This window comes from Macrobrachium nipponense, chromosome 23, assembly GCF_015104395.2.
Source record: "Macrobrachium nipponense isolate FS-2020 chromosome 23, ASM1510439v2, whole genome shotgun sequence".
In the NCBI taxonomy this organism is placed as follows: Eukaryota; Metazoa; Arthropoda; class Malacostraca; order Decapoda; family Palaemonidae; genus Macrobrachium; species Macrobrachium nipponense.
In genome coordinates, this window is record NC_061090.1 from 64,373,006 (window position 1) to 64,391,315 (window position 18,310).

Genomic DNA, 18,310 nt, shown 5'->3' on the forward strand with positions numbered 1-18,310 from the left:
GAAGGAGAATAAGGCAAATCACGGTTGAAACAAGACTAACATGAAACCCCTCAAATCTAACCAGAGGACAGCGCAACTTCAGCAAAGATGTCACAAGATGTTAGTAGTAAGTACCAGAGGTGGGGAAGGAAGAGGATTCTTGCATGACGTCACCACGTAACCCTTCGACAGTCAGAGCAGCTTAACTGTGAATACCGCCAAGAAGCGAATATGTATTGAAAAGAAAGAGTTGAGCTATCACAAGGATAACTCACTCTAGATAAGTAAGTAGCGGAAAAGAAGAGCCGCTATAAGAAAAGGAATAAATGTCACAAGGTAACCAATACGAGACAACAGAGAGGAAAGGTGAGTAAGAAGTGGGAAGGTTATCATCTGCCTGGGGATATCAGATGGGGAGGGGGCAAAAGAAAACAGCAGAACTGGATCATGGCTCAGAACAACTAAGGCAAACATAAGTCTTAATTCTTAACTCTACCGTCCGCCTACATCACAATACACTCCAAAAGGAATGAAACAGGAGCCAGCCAGTGTTGCCAATTTAAGAGGAAAAAACACTATGTTTGGCTGATTTCAGGTTGTCACAGTTGGCATTATTGGAGCTGACTCTGAACTTAATGGGAGATGTTCAGCACTTGAACCGGAAGTATCAAATGGCACAGGACCTAGGTTCCGAGACAGGCCTTGGTTCCCTGTCAGACAAAAAAACCAAGATTCTGACACCTTTTCTCTTGCATGGGAAACAGAAAAAGGTTGAAAATCCTAACTAATATAAGAATACCTAAATGTGTTATAAATAGAACTGCTCAACAAATAAGACTAACAATAAATTTCCCTACCTGCTGCGCATGTGTTATTTTCCAGAAGTCAACAGCAATTGGAGTGCCTGGGATAATCATTCCACTCATTGCTTCGATACAAAATGTACACAATGCCTGAAAAAATTCAAATAAATTATTAATATTACAACAAAGTACCAATAACATTAAACAGTGAGAGATGGAATGACAATTTCACAGGGCCATCACTCAATCAAAATCACAATTTTTGAAAGCAAATTGCATTTTTCCTAACTATACAAACCTGAGGTCCTTTACATTAGGAATTGCTTTATGGCAATTGGAACAGCCATTAAAACTCTTGAACAAGGTGGTTTGTTGGCAATAACAGCTGTCCGGTGCCTGGATGTAAACATTCCACTTTGCCTTTCTGCCCAGATTTCAGATTGAGGGGTGGAATGAGGTTTGCATTAGTGAAAAGAACCTCAGGTTTGCATAGTTAGGAAAAATACAATTTTCTTTAAAAAACTGAGATTTGTTCCTACACAATATACAAACCCTCAGTCCTTTACATCAGGAAGACTCACTCATTGGAGGGAGGAATCTGAGTGAGTCTGTAGAACTGACTGGAGTTCTGTACACCTGGGCTGCTCCTCCTGGTTGAAAGAGTGAGGAGGAGTGCCCTGCCTCTGACAAAAGGATTGAAGTATAAGAACTGCAAGCAAGATCAAGAGTCAGACTTTTGAGCCTTTTCGAAATGAGTGAGGAATCATAACTCAAACAAAAAAGGTTGGGAAGAATACGTATTACAAGTCGGAGGCATTAATGCAAAGATCTGAGAAGGGTCTGCCTTATTGCCAGTCTCCTTCCTCCTCTTGCTAGAGGAAGTTGCGGGATTGCTTCTATGATTCTAACAAGAAAAATAGACAGGAAGCTCGATGTGTAGACTTACCACAGCAGATGCCAGTCCACCAAGTGTAAGTTTGAGTCCTATCCTCAACCCAAAGGAAGAGAAGTAGAAGGACAAGGAAGGTGGATGAGGAGAGGCCAGTAACTCTTGAATCCTTCTAATCTCTAGAGCTGCACACCGTAGGTAAAATGCAACCTGTCCTCTTAATGGAGCACACAACTTGTTGAGTAATCAACACTGGTCGAAGGAATTGTGGGTAAGACCCAAAAGAAGACATGAATGTGGTCCTCATGAGACATTTATCTTCCAGTCCGACATATTCTTCAAAATGCGAGGAAAGGACTAAGCCACTGGAACTGTGCACTCTTGGTGAAAGAATACAGGTGGTGTCGCCAGCTGCAGAGAACCTCCTACCGAACTCACAAGACCAGGAGAAAGACGTGTCCTTAGACACTTCTCTCTTGGCGAGTCAGTACTGGAGAAAGGTTATTGTCACCCAAGTCAAGGGTGTCAAGTCTTCTGAAAGTATAGCAACACGTCAATCGGACAAGGTAATGATTGATCTGGATCATCAAATACAAAGTCCAAGGCGTAAGGGATCATGAAGGATTCGAACCTGTCAACAGATGCCAAATGATTTGGAGTTCATTTTGACATTCAAGATGGAGTTGAGACAACACAATACCCACCTTTTGAGGGGTGATGTTGAAGATGGTCCATGCAAATCCTCTTCGCTAATGCCGGAGAGAGACGACATGTGGTCTTCAAAACCAAATCCCTGTCTGATGATTCTCACAAGGGTGTGCACCCTAAACGATAGTCAAAATGCTGTCTAAGAGACCTGAGGTCCCTGTGAGGGCAAGTCAAACAGAAGTTTCTCATCAGTACTTGAATCTAAACTGAGGAGAAACAATACTATGTACATGAAATCCTAAGGCGAAAGTTGACCAACATCTTTCATAAATGAATCAGAGAGAAGTTAACTCTCTTGGTTCTGATCAGAGAAAAATTCCTTCAATGACACCTACCAATGAAGACAGCTGGAAGTCTTAGCCGTGAAAACAGAGGGATTGTACTGCCTGAAGAGCCGCTTCGTGTCACTGATACCGAAAGTTGGTTCAGGGAGGAACTCTTCTCTTTACGCTAGAAGCAGAGCCAGCAGGTTGGGGGACGGGCAGTCTTACTTCATTCATTTTCAATTCGAGATGAGCAAATATTAGTTGAAAACACACATATAAAAGAGTATATAGAAAACAAAACTATCAAGTTTATCTTAAAAAAAATTCTGTATCATTGTAGTGGCCCATGGGGTCAGTTGCGATGGAGAAGAAGACTTACTAGTGCTGCAGCAAGGGGCTCTAAAAATAAAGATACCCCTACCGGAGGTATAACAAGTTGAATGCGGTATCAAATTGAAGCTTTAGTTTTCTCATTTCCAGAAAAGGAGTTGTACTTACCAATATCCCTGCACAACATTTTCTAACACTTACTGCAAATTTCCCTAGAATTTTTTTATCAGCATACGTATATGCTTTCTTAGTCATATTCTTACACTTACAAAAGATTTAAACATAAATAAGACAGTTTTATTTATGCTTTAGGATACGAGGAATCATAATTTGACCATCATCTTATTGCCAGAAGCACATAGAAGTAAATAATAAAGATTTTCATTATGAAAAAAAAATGGAAAAACACAATTTCATTCATGTTCATAAGCAAACAGTCACAGATATGAACATTTCTACCTTATTCATTGTTTTATAGAGCTTTAATGAGCTTTCTAATGACACCAAAATTAACTCTAGAATAATTATAAGTTGAATTAAAGTTAGTTTTTCACAAAGAAATGAGCCCGCTGACAGCAGGGCTCAGAGCCCTCGAGTTTACTCATAATCGTATATTTTGCATTTCTTCACAATTGCATTATTTGTCCCTACACCTTTACTTGAATTCATTTCTTGGTGTACTTCAAATAATGCCTTTACCAATATTACATGCCATACTGATGGATACGTTAATGATAATCTTGTTAAAACATTAGCAATATGTCACAGCATCATTGGACTCAGCCATAACATTGTGGCACCTATCAGTTTTGGTTTTGGTTTAGGTATTCATCTACATCACAAATTTGGAAGTCGGCAACCCACTGAAACTCTGCATGGTCTGAGCTATTCTATTCCATGTGATGATATTAGACAGTTTATGACATCAGTGGCAGAGGAAGATGAACATAACGATGGCACATACATTCCACGAGGAATTGTTAAGTACAAGCAAGTTGACTGGACTTCCATCTTAGATGCTGCAATCCACAATTTTGACCAGCATGAAGAAACACTTGTTGGCTTATCGACCACCCACTGTATGGCATGTTATATCAAAGAACTAAGTCAAGTGGCATCATAAGTGGCATTCCAAGGTCACAGAAAAAGACACTACGTGCCATGCGGTATATGGAGAAACCATTTTCAATCTTCAACAAACCTCATAAATGGCCTGAACCAAAGCGTGTTGCAGAGGAACCCATCCTCAGTACACGTCGTAAACTTGCACAGGCAGGTGGAAGCGTGTGATTTAGTGCGGAAATTGTGTAGAAATACTGATGACATGACCTTCCTACAAGCATGGTCAGGATTCAATGCAATGGTATCACAGACAGGTATTCCTGTTGTCAATGTGAGATAGTTGCCTTTCATCAGTGCTCCACCTTCAAATTTCTCAACTGTGTATACTGACATATTAAGACTGATTTCTGTTACAAAATCCCAAGGCCAGCCACATACTTTAGTGACTACTGACCTTGCCATTTACAGTAAGGCACAGCAGATAATTTGGTCAAAACCTGAACTGCAAAGCAGTTTAACCATTAGAATCAGTGGTATGCATCTTATAATAACTTTCATTGATAGCATTGGAGAGCTATATGGAGATGGTGGCTTACTAGATATTTTAACATCTTCCAATGTGTATGCTAGTGGGACAGCCCAAATGTTGTTGCATGGTAAGCACTTTGCAAAAGGAATATGAGGAGTGAAAGTTGCACATGAAGCACTGACACACCATTATTTGTCTGCAGCTGAATATTATGCCAACAAAAATGGTCTTCCTTGGATTGATGATGAATTCTATATCCTTGCTCAAAAATCCCAAAACAGTAAGTGCAGGATAAACCAAGATATTTATTTTGGAGTATTTAATCTACTGAAAAATAAGATATCTGAAGTGATCCAGACTCAGTTCCTGGTCCGTCTAGCCAAAACAATTAAAGTCAATAAAATCTTCCGAGTGTCCAAAGCAAAGCAAATACCACATGGGATGTCTGTATCAACATCTTTTGAATTAAAGAATAAATTTAATCGTCTAGAAGACTTATGTGAAACACAGAATTTTCCTATAAATCACACAACTGTATCCAAAGAATCAGTGCAGGATCCCATAGACTTTCATAGAATTCAAGCAATAATCAGTAATGATGAATTATGTCCTACTTTACATGCTGTAAATCTAGAATATCAGCCCTTTACATTGTTTTTTTATTCCGGTAGTCCACGTAACATCATGGACTTACGGACTCATTACTTGTTGTTTTCGAACTTCCCTATTGAGAGGTCCGGAGTGCGACTTTCGGGCATTGGCAATAACGAGCTAAGTGTAGTAGGCGTAACTCAAATTCAGTATAAGGTGGGTAAGCACACGCTTACCGACACATTTATAGTTGTACAACACATTGACATGTATCCAGTTGTAATTGTAGGATATCCCTCCATGTGCATTCAGAATATTATCCTAGCTCCTGCCAAAAATGGCGTGTTCATCAAAGGAAAATTCTATAAATCTTCAAACACATTAAAATCCATTTTGGACAAAAAAGAGACAGACAATCAAACAGTAACTTACATTGAAGAACCAATCACTTGTCTCATGAATCAGGACATTGTCCAAGCGACCCAACAGAATTCTCGCACATCCGTAATTGCAACTTGCACGCAATTCCTCGAGTCAAATGCACCCTAGAATGTTTCGGTGCGTGTCAAGAAAGCTCTGCCGGCGTCTGAACTTTTAATCCTTCCAGACACACTGAAAATTAGCAGACTTTACGCGACACAAGGAGTATACACTGCTAACTCACAACAACAGGTTAATATTGAAGTCTGTAACCATTTGAATACCAATTTAGTAATCCACAAAAATCAACATATCATGGATGTGGAAGTGTATAAATATCGAATTCTTAACCGTTGCTGAAATTAATCTCGCTCAACCCATTGTCGATGAATCCCTCTTACATTCTATCAAAAGTAAATTCAATAAAGACATTCAAGAAGTGGGAATCCAGCAGAAATTTTTTTATCTTTTAACTAAATATCATGATGTTTTCTCCACTAGCGAGGGATCTCTAGGGAAAACGGATGTCACTGAACACCAAATACGGTTAAAGGACAGGCATAAAGCTATTTACGTACCATCGTATCGACTCCCAATGAAATATCAGAATGAGATAAATGACGAAGTAGACAAGATGTTAGAAGAAGGAGTCATTAGGAAATCGAATAGCCCTTACAATTTTCCCTTCATCATTGTACCCCAAAAAGATCGGACTTGGCGAATTTGCGTAGATTTCCGTCGCTTAAAAAAGGAAACGATTCCCGATCATTTTCTGGTGCCATGCACCGACGATATCTTATCCTTGTTAGGACAGAACAAATATTTCACCAGCTTGGACTTACTTAAAGGCTTTCACCAAATACCTTTAGCTAAAGAGAGTACCCCATACACCGCCTTCAGGACAGCCAGGGGACACTTATGAATTTTTACGTATGCCTTTCGGTTTACATTGCGCCCCAATTACATTCACCATAATGATTAATATAGTGTTTGGCGATTTATTGGGAGATACCCTTCATGCCTATATGGATATTCTTGTAATCTTTTCTAATACCTTAGAAGAACATTTGCATAAACTAGAGCTAGTGCTACAGATACTAAGGCAACACAATCTAAGAGTAAAAATAACAAAGTGTGAGTTTTTTAAAACAGAACTAGTCTATTTAGGTTTTACGGTGTCTAGTCAAGGTCTTAAAGGTAGTCCACGATAAGGTGTTGGCTATCCGTAACTTTCCTGTACCTACTAACGTAAAGAGGATACAACAATTTTTGGGGTGTAGTGGGTACTACAGAAGGTTTGTACACAACTATTCAATCACAGCAGCTCCTTTAATGGCTCTTACGAAGAAGGGCGTAGATTTTATATGGTCTGAAACGCATCAACAGGTGTTCAATACCTTGAAAGAGAAATTGTGCAGTTCACCTATCTTAAAATTCCCTGATTTCAGTAAGAAATTCTTTATTGCAACAGGCACCTCAGACCAAGGGGTAGGAGGGATACTACTTCAGCAATATGATAAACAATTCTTTCCTATAGCTTTTTATTCACGTAAACTGAAGCCCTCTGAAAGCAAATATGCAGTAATAGACAAGAAAGGGCTAGGTATCGTTAACTCACTAGTACATTTTAAGTTCATAATCTACGGCTATCCTGTTAAGGTCCTTACTGACCAGAAGCCCCTCCCCGAGTTCTTCAAAGACTTTAATCAGTCCCAAAAAAACTTGGTGGCATATGATCATTCAGAACAGTGGAGCTAAGATAGGATACCTCCCTGGGAAAGCAAATATCATCGCTGACGCATTATCCCGCAACCCCGCGCCATCCTGTATGGAACCATTAGCTGAACTAGAAGATATAGCAACATCCGTGCCCATTGTTAAAACAGTACCTGAACAAGAAAATTCACTAACCCGAACGATAGCGCACATTGAAGACCCGGGTTGGAGCGCTGAACTGGTACAGACTGAACAAAGGAAAGATCAGCAGTTAAGTAAAATAATCGATGCTTTGAACGGAAATCCTAAAGGAAAAGAATATTTAAAGTATGAGCAGCAGAATTATTTAATCAAAGATAATATTCTGTGTAGGTCCGTGATGAGGAAAACCCGAAGCACACCGCAGGTGTCTAATGACCAAGTGGTAGTACCAATCTCTCTTATACCAATCATTCTAAACTGGTTGCATTCCAGTCCCTTACATGGTCATCCTGGGTTCTCTATCATGTCACAGAAGGCCAAATCACTATTTTACTGGTCTACAATGCTTACAGATATAAAAAAACACATAGCTAGTTGTCACATATGTCATGAAAACAAAGGGCATACTAAGACACCTGTCAACCCATGGTCTTACCCCGTGCCAAATCAACCCTTTGAAAGAGTACACTTAGATTTATTAACAGGGTTTTACGAGTCGGACAGAGGAAATAAACACCTCTTGGTGTTAATTGATGCCTTGACTCTTTACACGGAACTAAGAGCACTAAAAACAAAAACTGCAATTGAATGCGTTAGGAAATTCTACAAGTGCTACATCTGTAAACATGGAATTCCACACATGATAATCTCTGACTCTGGTGGAGAATTCAATAATCCCTGCAGTTTTAAGTACTATTAACCTTTCATATCATATATGTATCTATAAAAATGTCGCCACATGAAGAACTTTTTGGCACTCCCGCTAGAACGCCTTTCCATATCCTTACGCCTACCACTGATTTAACAAATCCCCTAAGGGATGTTATGGATGCAAGTGTAAGCCAATATGATATACTTCGTAAAAATTTAGAAGCCCAAATTATTATGAAAAAGAATCATGATAAAACTGCCAAACAAACAAGACCATATGAAGTAGGTGATTGAATCTATATACAAATATACGTGTGCAAGGGTTTGAACTATAAACTAATGCCTAAATTTGAAGGACCGTTTTGCATTATAGGCAGTCCAGTCCCCGGGTTACGTAAGCTGGAACATCGTAAAAAATCCTAAGAAAACCTTACTTTTAATGCTTTGGCTGCATTGAAAACTATGTAAACTGCATTCTTATTGCATTTTTCATCAAAAAACCTTCAAATATTGATTATTTTGCATTTTTGGTGTCATATTTCATCTGTCAGATGAGCGTTGTAGGCATTGTAACCCTGGAACATGCGTGTCTCGATGTCCTGCATTGGAGGTGATATTCATGATATAAACTCACATGTTGAAGCTTAACTTTATTGTAATGTGCGGGTTACAACAACAACAACACATGCCAACCTGGCGGTGGCATCAGGAATCATGGAACTGTTGGTAGAATTCTCAACAATACAATTATCATAACTATTGAATAATTATTAATAATATAACATCTTTTCTTCTTTTAAAATTAAATTTATTTGGATGGATTATCAGTTAAAATACTACACTGAATTTACTTTGATATGTTACTGGTTAGGACTATAATCAGCTCTAAAAGTTATTAACATTCAAAACATTGTACACCATTATAATAGACATGTGGTTGTACCTGTTCAAAACTCATTCTTAGTATAAAATTAAACATGCCATTCAAGAATATACATACCAAATCGATACACTTCATAATCATAACATTTATATGACATTAAAGAAATTACGTACAACATCAATACATTTCATAATCAGAATACTTAGAAGGTAATTTATTTCTGGTTGACCTTGTTTGTCTGTCACTTTCAACTTTATTTTCCACTTTGACAGGAGTTTCAATTTCATTACCAATAGTTACTGGTTCATTTACCTTGGGCATATGCACATCACTTGGGGTTTCTTTCAACTGAACTCTATTCCTTCTAAATAGCTTGCCTTCACTTTCAATTAGATAAGACCTTTCATCTAATCGTTCCACAACTTTTCCTTTTTTCCAGGCCTTTTTGCCCAAAACATAAGGTTTTAAGACGTACATTATCTCCTTCATGCAAAATACTTAAATCTTTAGCATTTTTATCATAATAGAATTTACTCTTAGCATTTTTTATTTTCTTCTTTACCTTAGCCAACTCTAAATTTACATTTTGATTTTCAAGTAACTTGGATAACATTGGTAATTTGGTACGTGTTCTCCTACCTAGGTTATACTGTGATGGGCTGGCATCTTTATCACTAGTAGGAGTATTCCTATGGTCCAAAATGGCTAGATAGGGATCTTTATTACTTTCATGTGTAGGGCTACTTGTCCTATGCTCGAAATCATAATCAGTTGCAAACTGTTTGAAATTCTCATTTACAAATTGGGGTCCATTATCACTAATCAATACACAGGGCAATCCATACCTAGCAAAATGAGATTTACGTATTCTAATCACTGTACTGGCTAATGTGTTTTTCTAGGTAGTCAATTTCCCCAAAATTGCTGAAGTAATCAACAGTTATAAGATAATTATGCTTTTCAATACTCATTAGATCAACTCCAACCTTTTGCCATGGCCGATCTGCAATTTCATGATTAATTAAAGTTTCCTTTTGTTGAGCACAAGGGAATTTATTACAAATTTCACATGATAAGATGAATTGCTTTATATCAGAGTTCATTCCTGGCCAATAGATTACATTCTCTGGCTCTCCGTAGACAGCCCTCAATTCCTATATGAGCCAAATGAATGACCTGCATTATCTTATGTCTGAGGTTTAATGGAATGACTATTCTATTACTCTTAAAAATTAACCCGTCTTGAACTGAGTACTCATCCTTAGTATGACTATAGGCTCTGACTACATTAGGTATCTCATCATTTCCTTCTGGCCAACCTTTTAAGATTAAGGATTTTAAAATTTGCAAAGTCTCATCCTGGTCTGTTTCATATTTAATTTCATCAAGACGCTCTTTTCTTACTGGCAAATAATCAAGCATGTTAACTTGCTCAAATTCCCTTTCTTTATAATTATCTAATGGCAAATAAGATCTTGAGAGTGCATCAGCCAACATAACATTTCCTTACCTTTTTTATGTATGATTTCAACATCGTACTGTAGAATGTTAAGCAACATTCCTTGCAGTCGCTTGGGAGCATTACACAAGGGTTTCAAAACAATACTAGCAATAGGTTTGTGATCACTCTCAACAATTATTTTACGACCATAGACATACTCATGAAACTTTCTAAGACTAAAAACAATAGCAAGTGTTTCCTTTTCAATTTGTGCGTACCTTTTTTCGGTTTCTGATAAAGCACGGCTAGCAAAAGCAATTGGTTTACCACACTGTAACAATACTGAACCTAGCCCATTTTGTGAAGCGTCACACTGTATGACAAGGTCTAAGTTTGGGTCATAGTACTGCAGTATTGGGGCATTAGTGATTAGCCTTTTTGACTCAATGAAAGCTTTTTATTGTTTTTCTGTCCAATTCCATTCGGTATTTTGATGAGTTAATTTTCTTATTGGTTCTAACACCTCAGATAAATTAGGAAGGAATTTACTTAAGTAATTAAACCATACCTGTAAACTCTTTAAAACACCAGTTACATCAGTAGGTTTCATATTCAAGGATAGCTTCCACCTTTTTAGGTCCGGCATGAGACCTTTACTTGTGATTTTATGACCTAAGAAAGCGATTTCAGATTTTCTTAATACGGCCTTAGTACTTATAAGTTTATACCCTTAGCCTGGCACCTTTCCAAAAATTTGATTATCTTACTATCATGGTCTTTAACCCTTAAACGCCGAAGCGGTAAAAAAAAAAAATGTCTTTTTTTTTTTTTTTTTTTTTTTTTCCGTGTGCCGGAGGTGTTTCAGAGTGAGCGCGGAAGCGGAATAAATATTTTTTTCAAAAAATCACAGCGCGCTTAGTTTTCAAGATTAAGAGTTCATTTTTGGCTCCTTTTTTTGATATTGGCAGAAGTTTAGTATGCACCATCAGAAATATGAAAAATTATCATTATCAATATAATAAATAATGCGATATATTGATAGCGCAAAAACGAACATTTCATATATAATGTATTCAAATCGAGCTGTGCTCAAAACGGTTAAAGATAACAAGTTACTTTTTTTTTTGTAATGTACACTAAATTGCGATCATTTTGGTATATAACACATTGTAAAACGATCAAAGCAACACAGAGAAAATATTATCACAAAATAATGCATGAATTCGTAACGCGCGGACGTAAACAAATATTTTTTTTATTCAAAAATTCACCATAATTTCTAAATATTGTCCCATAGAGGAACTTCCAATTTAACTTTCAAAATGAAGCCACAATGATTGAAATATTACACTCTACTGTAAGAGTATTAGCTTACAATTGCAGTTTTCGACCATATCTGACGAGTAAAGTTGACCGAATGTCGAATTTTTTTATATATATATTTTTTATATGCAATTATTTCGGAAATAAGAAAAGCTACAACCTTCAAATATTTTTCGTTTTAATTCTACATGAAATTGCGCACATTTTCATATATAAAACTCTATGAAATGCCTAATATGAAACGGAGCAAATATTACGAGAATGGTACGTACGTATTTCGGAGATTTGTGGCGGAGAATCCGCGCGCGGAGGGAAGGAAATATGATATTGTTATAATACAATAAAGTTTCATACATACTTACCTGGCAGATATATACATAGCTAAGACTCCGTCGTCCCGACAGAAATTCAAATTTCGCGGCACACGCTGCAGGTAGGTCAGGTGATCTACCGTCCTGCCCTGGTGGCAGGAGGTAGACTTCAGTTTTCAAGTTTTTTTTCATTGTTTCTATTCATATTTTTTCTCTTCCACCTGTCTCCTGCGGGGAGGCTGGGTGGGCCATTAATCGTATATATCTGCCAGGTAAGTATGTATGAAACTTTATTGTATTATAACAATATCATTTTCATACAATCAACTTACCTGTCAGATATATACATAGCTGATTGACACCCTTTGGTGGAGGGTAAGAGACAGCTAACATGGAATAGACAGGTAAACAACATATGTTGTAGGTATAAATAACCTTGGTTCCTATCTGATAGGTGGTAGACTTCGTGGCTGTTGCCCGGTAGTCTGCATCACCCTCAAGACTTTAGCGAGATATGTGATCTATGGCTAAGAGTTCTTGTGGGTCTGCCGATGGGTATGAACCGCTTACTCGGCAGAGCCTGAAAGGACTTTGTCAATGGGTACTGGACCACTTCTATGACAATACACCTTATGAAGGAGCGCAACACCGATCCCGATCACTGATCCTAACACGAGGGTTCGCGCTCAAATTGAAAGAGTTATCCCCACATCCTTTCCTTTCACCCCAATAATTTCACTAAGTTTAAAAACTTTAACTCAAAGTTAAGGATCAGTGTCAGCTCCTTATCCCAGTAACATATCCGCAGAAACCATATAAACCAAAGAGAAGACTCTTGTAGGTTAACTTGACATCCTTTGTGTATGAGAAGTCAACACAGAGTTGCCTCTACCGTACAAACACAGCTAATAGTCTTATATGACATATTGTTATGTAAAGAACAAGAATTTGCAAAAGCGCGCACTTTCCTGCGCTTTTAATTCTCAGCTGTTTTGAAGGAATCAAGTCACTTATGAAGTGCTTAGGAGATCTTCATGTTTCAAAGAAGACCAGGGCTTTCTTGAAATGGATCTCTCCCGACTGAAGCCTGAAGCCTGGCAGGAAACTCGCGGCCTGGCTGGTGCTTCGCTCTTGGTTGGCGCCTAGCGCTTGTCTGGTACCTTTCGCTTGACTGTCGCCTCGCATCTGGTTGACGCCTCGCGCCTTAGCTGGAGATTCGCGCCTAGAGCCTGGCTGGCGCCTCGCGCCTGGCTGGGCGTCCTCGCGCCAGGTTGCCGCTTTGTGCCTGCTGGCACCTCGCGCCTGGCTGGCGCCTTGCGCCTGCCTGGAGCTTCGCGGCTGGCTGGTACCTCGCGCCTGCCTGGCGCCTCGCTCCTGCCTGGCGCCTCGCGCCTACCTGGCGCCTCGTTGGCTACTCCCCACTTGCCGGAGCTTCGAGCTTGGTTAGAGTCTCGAGGATGTCTGGCAATGTCACCATTGGACACTCTCATCTGTCCTATATGTTCGCATCTAGCGCATCTGTGTCAGGTTGTAGGCCTGGTCTTTCTCCTCATCAGACAATGACAGTGTTCTTGGGGCTGTCTGCCTCTGGCGTTTTTTACGCCTGGTTTTAGCATAAGGCTCCTGGTTGGCGCTACATTGTCCGAAAGTCCTGAACATCCACAATAGTAAATCACAAGACTGGAGAAGGGTGGAAGAAATTCTTCCACTTTGAGCTTTGGCCTCTCCGGCAAGGGGAGGCGATTGTAGTCAGCTGCATCCAGTATACGATAGGATATCTAACAGTTATGAGAGATAAGTCTTCCTTCGAGGAGGATCCTTCTTGAGTACTTCCCTTGCTCACGAGATCTCTTCTTACCTGTTGAAGGGGCTTCTCGTTGCAGAATCTTCCCTATCCTTGTCCGAAGGAAGGGAAGAAGCTTGGAAGTCGAAGGAGACTCCGAGCTGAAATTGGGAGTACTCCTGATTTCTAGCTCCTTATTGTATCCCTCTGAACACCTTCTGGGAAGCATTTCGAGCCGTCATCGCATTCCAAAGACTCTGTAGGCAAACGTTTTGCCAACCATTCTACTGTAGATGAAAACGTAAGTACCCTGCCTGGACAACGAAACCTCTACCTGAAAACATTGAATCAGGAATAGGGGGTTTTAGTTCTTTTGCAGACATACTATGCTTGGGCAAGAAACCCATTGCCTAATCTCCATAGAATCTGATGCGAGATTCCAATGCTAAAAAAAAAAAAAAAAAATTCACTTGTCTTCTTGATCGTTTGGGACCAAGAGAAACAAAGAATTCCCTCATAAAAATTTCTCAAAGAAGTTTGATGAGGAGCAGTTCCATCTTGTCGGAACATAGAATCTGTGGCCACAAAAAAGATCCCATTAGAAGTACATGATATCCTACTCTTGTCATATTGAGGTATCGTATAAGATCCCGAAGATCTTAATCCTCTGCTATCTCCAATCCCTTTATAGAGACAGAGTATAGCCTTTTACTGTGTTCTTTGATAACAGATATATACAAAGGTGATTCTTCCCTCTGAAAGGGAAGAAAAAACCGCTATGTGGTTCACAGAGGTATATCGGAAGAGGACAGTTTCCTCATTCCCTCCCTAGCACAATCTGCAGCAATTCTATATCTGTCCATGACTATTGTCATTTACCTTGAAAAATCCTCTCATTCATGTCCACTTCTGGTCAGTCTGCACGCAGACAGACTCAGAGTGGAGAGGTTGTTAAGGTTCATTATAATAGATGCTGATAGAATATTCAGACTGTCTTGGAAAAGACTTCCAAAACATGCTTTGAGAAGAAGCGTGACCTCTGTGAATCCAACCTCTCTAAGGCCAAAATGAGGCATAAAATATTATCTTCTCTTCTTTGACGCCCTTTATCTTAAATTCTGCAAATAATTTATATTTAGGGGAAAAAGACTTAAGTTTATTCCCCTTTCTAAAAAAAACTAAAAAAAAAATAAAGATGGCGTATATTGCTACCTCTCTTGGTTCGAGGAAAAGGAAGCAGTCTATAGGAAGCCTGTTCGTCTTCTACCTTACTGAGAGAGATCTATGAAGAAGACTTTCCGCAGGTTCTCACAACTCTTTCCAATAAATGTTAAACATGTTAACAGTTATTATCGTCGATCGAGAAGGATCTCTTTGTTAACGCGAATAGGAGCGAAAAAAAGAGATTCTCGATGCTCTTTGCGATATGAGAGAGTCGTGGAATTGGCCTAAGTGATTAAATGGGTAACGAAAATCAGGAACGAATCTTGCCGTTACCGAGCCTGTTGTCTGAGAGGCTACTGGACTCTTAGGTTAATAACTCGTTAAAACGAGAAAATCTTGGATGGTGCTCTTGGCTCACTGCGCCAGGCTGGCGCTTCTGGCGCAAATTTGCGCCAGGCTGGCACTTCTGAAGCATTGCGCCAGGTTGGCACTTAATGCGCCAGGCTGGCGCTTACCTTTTAATTCTTTTTATGGTTATGTGCCAGAACACCTGTGCCTTTATGGTACCCGAACATCCTTTCACATGTAATTCCGTTTCTTAGGTAGGAAAAAGCTTTATATACAGGGGGTCCTCGAGTTACGACGTTGATCCGTTCTTACGATGCGTCGTAACACGATTTCAGCGTAAGTCGGAAACATTGAAAAATACCACATGATTTAATGTAAATACCTATCAATAACAACGAGAGAACAATTCCTTACCTTTATTAGTTTGATTGGCTTGCACACTGGAGAGGAAGCTGCGGTGCTGGAGAGACTGGGGGAGGTTAGTGAAGAGAAAAAAGAACCTCCAGAAGTTGCTGGAGATGCTGAGGCAGATGATTCTGAGGTGAGGCAGAACATACTTACTGGATGTGAGGCAGGTGATTCTTGAGGTGAGGCAGAACATACTAGTACTGGAGATGCTGAGGCAGGTGATTCTTGAGGTGAGGCAGAACATAACTACTGGAGATGTTGGGGCAGGTGAGTCTTTAGGTGAGCAGAAACCTACAGAAGTGCTGGACGATACTGGGGCAGGTGAGTCTGGGTTAGCAGAACATTCAGAAGGTGCTGGAGATTGTGGGGCAGGCGAGTCTGGATTAGCAGAGGCAGCTGATGGTAGAGGGTACAGGATTCTCCTGCAGGCCTCTCTACCTTCTTAAAATACTGCTCCAGGTTAGTCTGAACAGAGAGCGACCTCTTTTTCATCCAAGATCTCCTTGTAACACTGCATCAAATCCATGACGCCTCTGGAAACCCTAGTGAACCTGTCCAAGTTGGGATCCTGAGCCTCAAAAGTTGGACAACGCTTGCTGCAACTCTGCAAAACCTCTTATCAAGTCTGCCTTGTGAAAGCCTTAGGCTCTGGGGTGGGTGCTGCTTCTTCTTCCTCTATCATCTGCTTCTCCAGTTGTATCAGGTCCTCAGCAGATAACTCTCGCCATGAGACTCCAGCAGCTCTGTAACATCATCAACCTCCATCTCCAAATTGATTTCCTTACTCATGGGCAACAACGTTCTTGACAACTAGCTGAACTGTGTCCTCAAACCCATGGAAATCATTCACAAATTGAGGACAAATTTTTCTTCCAGACACCATTCATGTTGTTGGCTTAACCTCCTCCCAGGAATTAGCAATGTTCTTTACAGCATCAAGGATGTTGTAGGATTTCCAAAAGTCCTTCAGAGTCAAGTCCTTCTTGGTTTCAGTTGCCTGTAAAGCCATAGCAATTGTCCTTCGTAGGTAGTAGGCCTTGAACGAAGCAATCACTCCTTGGTCCATAGGCTGTAAAAGGGCCGTGGTATTAGGTGGAAGGTAAACCACCTTGACATTAGGGTTGAAGTCTCCCAGCTGGGCAGGGTGTCCAGGGGCATTGTCCAGCACTAGCAACACCTTAAAGGGGATACCCTTGGAGGCGCAATACCGCTCCACACTTGGAACAAAATGGTTTACGAACCAGTCCTCAAACACTGCAAGTGTCACCCATGCCTTCTTGTTGGACTTCCAAATTACCGGTAGTTGACCCTTCCAAATGCCCTTGAGTGCCCTTGGATTTTCAGCCTGATACACCAACAAGGGCTTCAGTTTGAAGTCGCCAGCAGCATTACCCCCAAGAAGTAAAGTTAGCCTCTCCTTGCTGGCTTTATGACCGGGTGCTGACTTCTCCTCCTTGGCGATGTAAGTGCGGTTAGGCATACGTTTCCAAAACAAACCTGTAAAAATCGTCTACGTTAAACACTTGCTGAGCAGAATAACCCCCCTCCTTAATTATCTCAGACGCTTTAGGAAATTCACTCGCTTGCTGCTCATCCCCACTAGCAGCTTCACCTTGCAATTTAAGGTATGGTAATTGGCCCGAGCCTTAAATCGCATAAACCAACCCCAAACTAGCCACAAACTCTTCACTTCACTTCCCTCCCCCTTTCTTTTTTCAACGCTTCAAACAATCTTTTCGCCTTCTCCTGAATCCCACCATAAGGCTGACTGGGATACGCCGTTGATTTTGGTCTTCCAACCAAAGCACCAATAACCTTTCCAGTTTCAATTATTAGACCACTACACTGCTTAGTTATCACTGTCGCTTTCATAGGAGCAGATCCTTTCACATGTTCAACGATGCGCTCTTTATCTTTGATAATGGTAGCAACGGTCGAACGGCTAAGGCCAAGCGAGCGGCCAATGTTTGTTGGCGTTTCTCCCTTCTCAGATCGCTTTATAATGTCCACTTTAATTTCCATGGTGATGGCCTTTCTTTTCTTCGATGTATTACCATCAGAAGAGTCGCCTTGCGCTTGGGAGCCATAACAAAGAGCAAAAAGTTACAAAAACGATACAACACGAGGGAGAGAGAGGCAGTGTAAACAACCAAAATGGCGTATGGCGCGAGGAATGAGCGTAGCGAAGCGACGCCGTCCTCTCACAAAGCGTATTCTTCCGCCGTGCGCCCGGAACTAGTTCGCGTTTGTTACGTTGCTTACGACGCTAAACCGCGTAAGACGGAACGACGCAAAATATTATTTTTATATTTTATGGGGGCGCGTTCGTAACCACGAAACACTCGTAAGTCGAGACCAGCGTAACCCGAGGACTTACTGTACGTAGTTATAGTCCATTCAGGGAAAACAAGTTCTGCCCAAAGAGAATGTTTCCATCCGACTCATCCATCTTCTTCTGAGCAGGTACTCTAATAAGCTATGCTTTCGTAAGCCTGAGAGCATTT

The 18,310-nt window shown here is 40.2% G+C and overlaps 2 protein-coding genes across 2 annotated transcripts in view; both read right to left on the reverse strand.

Annotated features, from left to right (window-relative positions):
* Nucleotides 1-1,001, reverse strand: part of LOC135201413 (5' exonuclease Apollo-like) — a gene marked incomplete in the record, with an annotated part of 159,239 nt that extends 158,238 nt beyond the window's left edge. The window contains 1 exon segment of the mRNA XM_064230322.1: nt 837-1,001. Within this exon segment, the coding sequence (XP_064086392.1) occupies nt 837-983 (147 nt within the window).
* An 8,204-nt stretch (nt 1,002-9,205) lies between these two features.
* Nucleotides 9,206-11,079, reverse strand: LOC135198030 (uncharacterized). The gene is made up of 6 exons (XM_064225394.1): nt 11,038-11,079; nt 10,539-10,875; nt 10,150-10,347; nt 9,911-10,031; nt 9,591-9,873; nt 9,206-9,469 (listed from the first exon to the last, which is right to left on the reverse strand). Exons 1-6 carry the CDS (start codon nt 11,077-11,079, stop codon nt 9,206-9,208), a joined length of 1,245 nt encoding a protein of 414 aa, XP_064081464.1.
* Between the last annotated feature and the right edge of the window lie 7,231 nt (nt 11,080-18,310).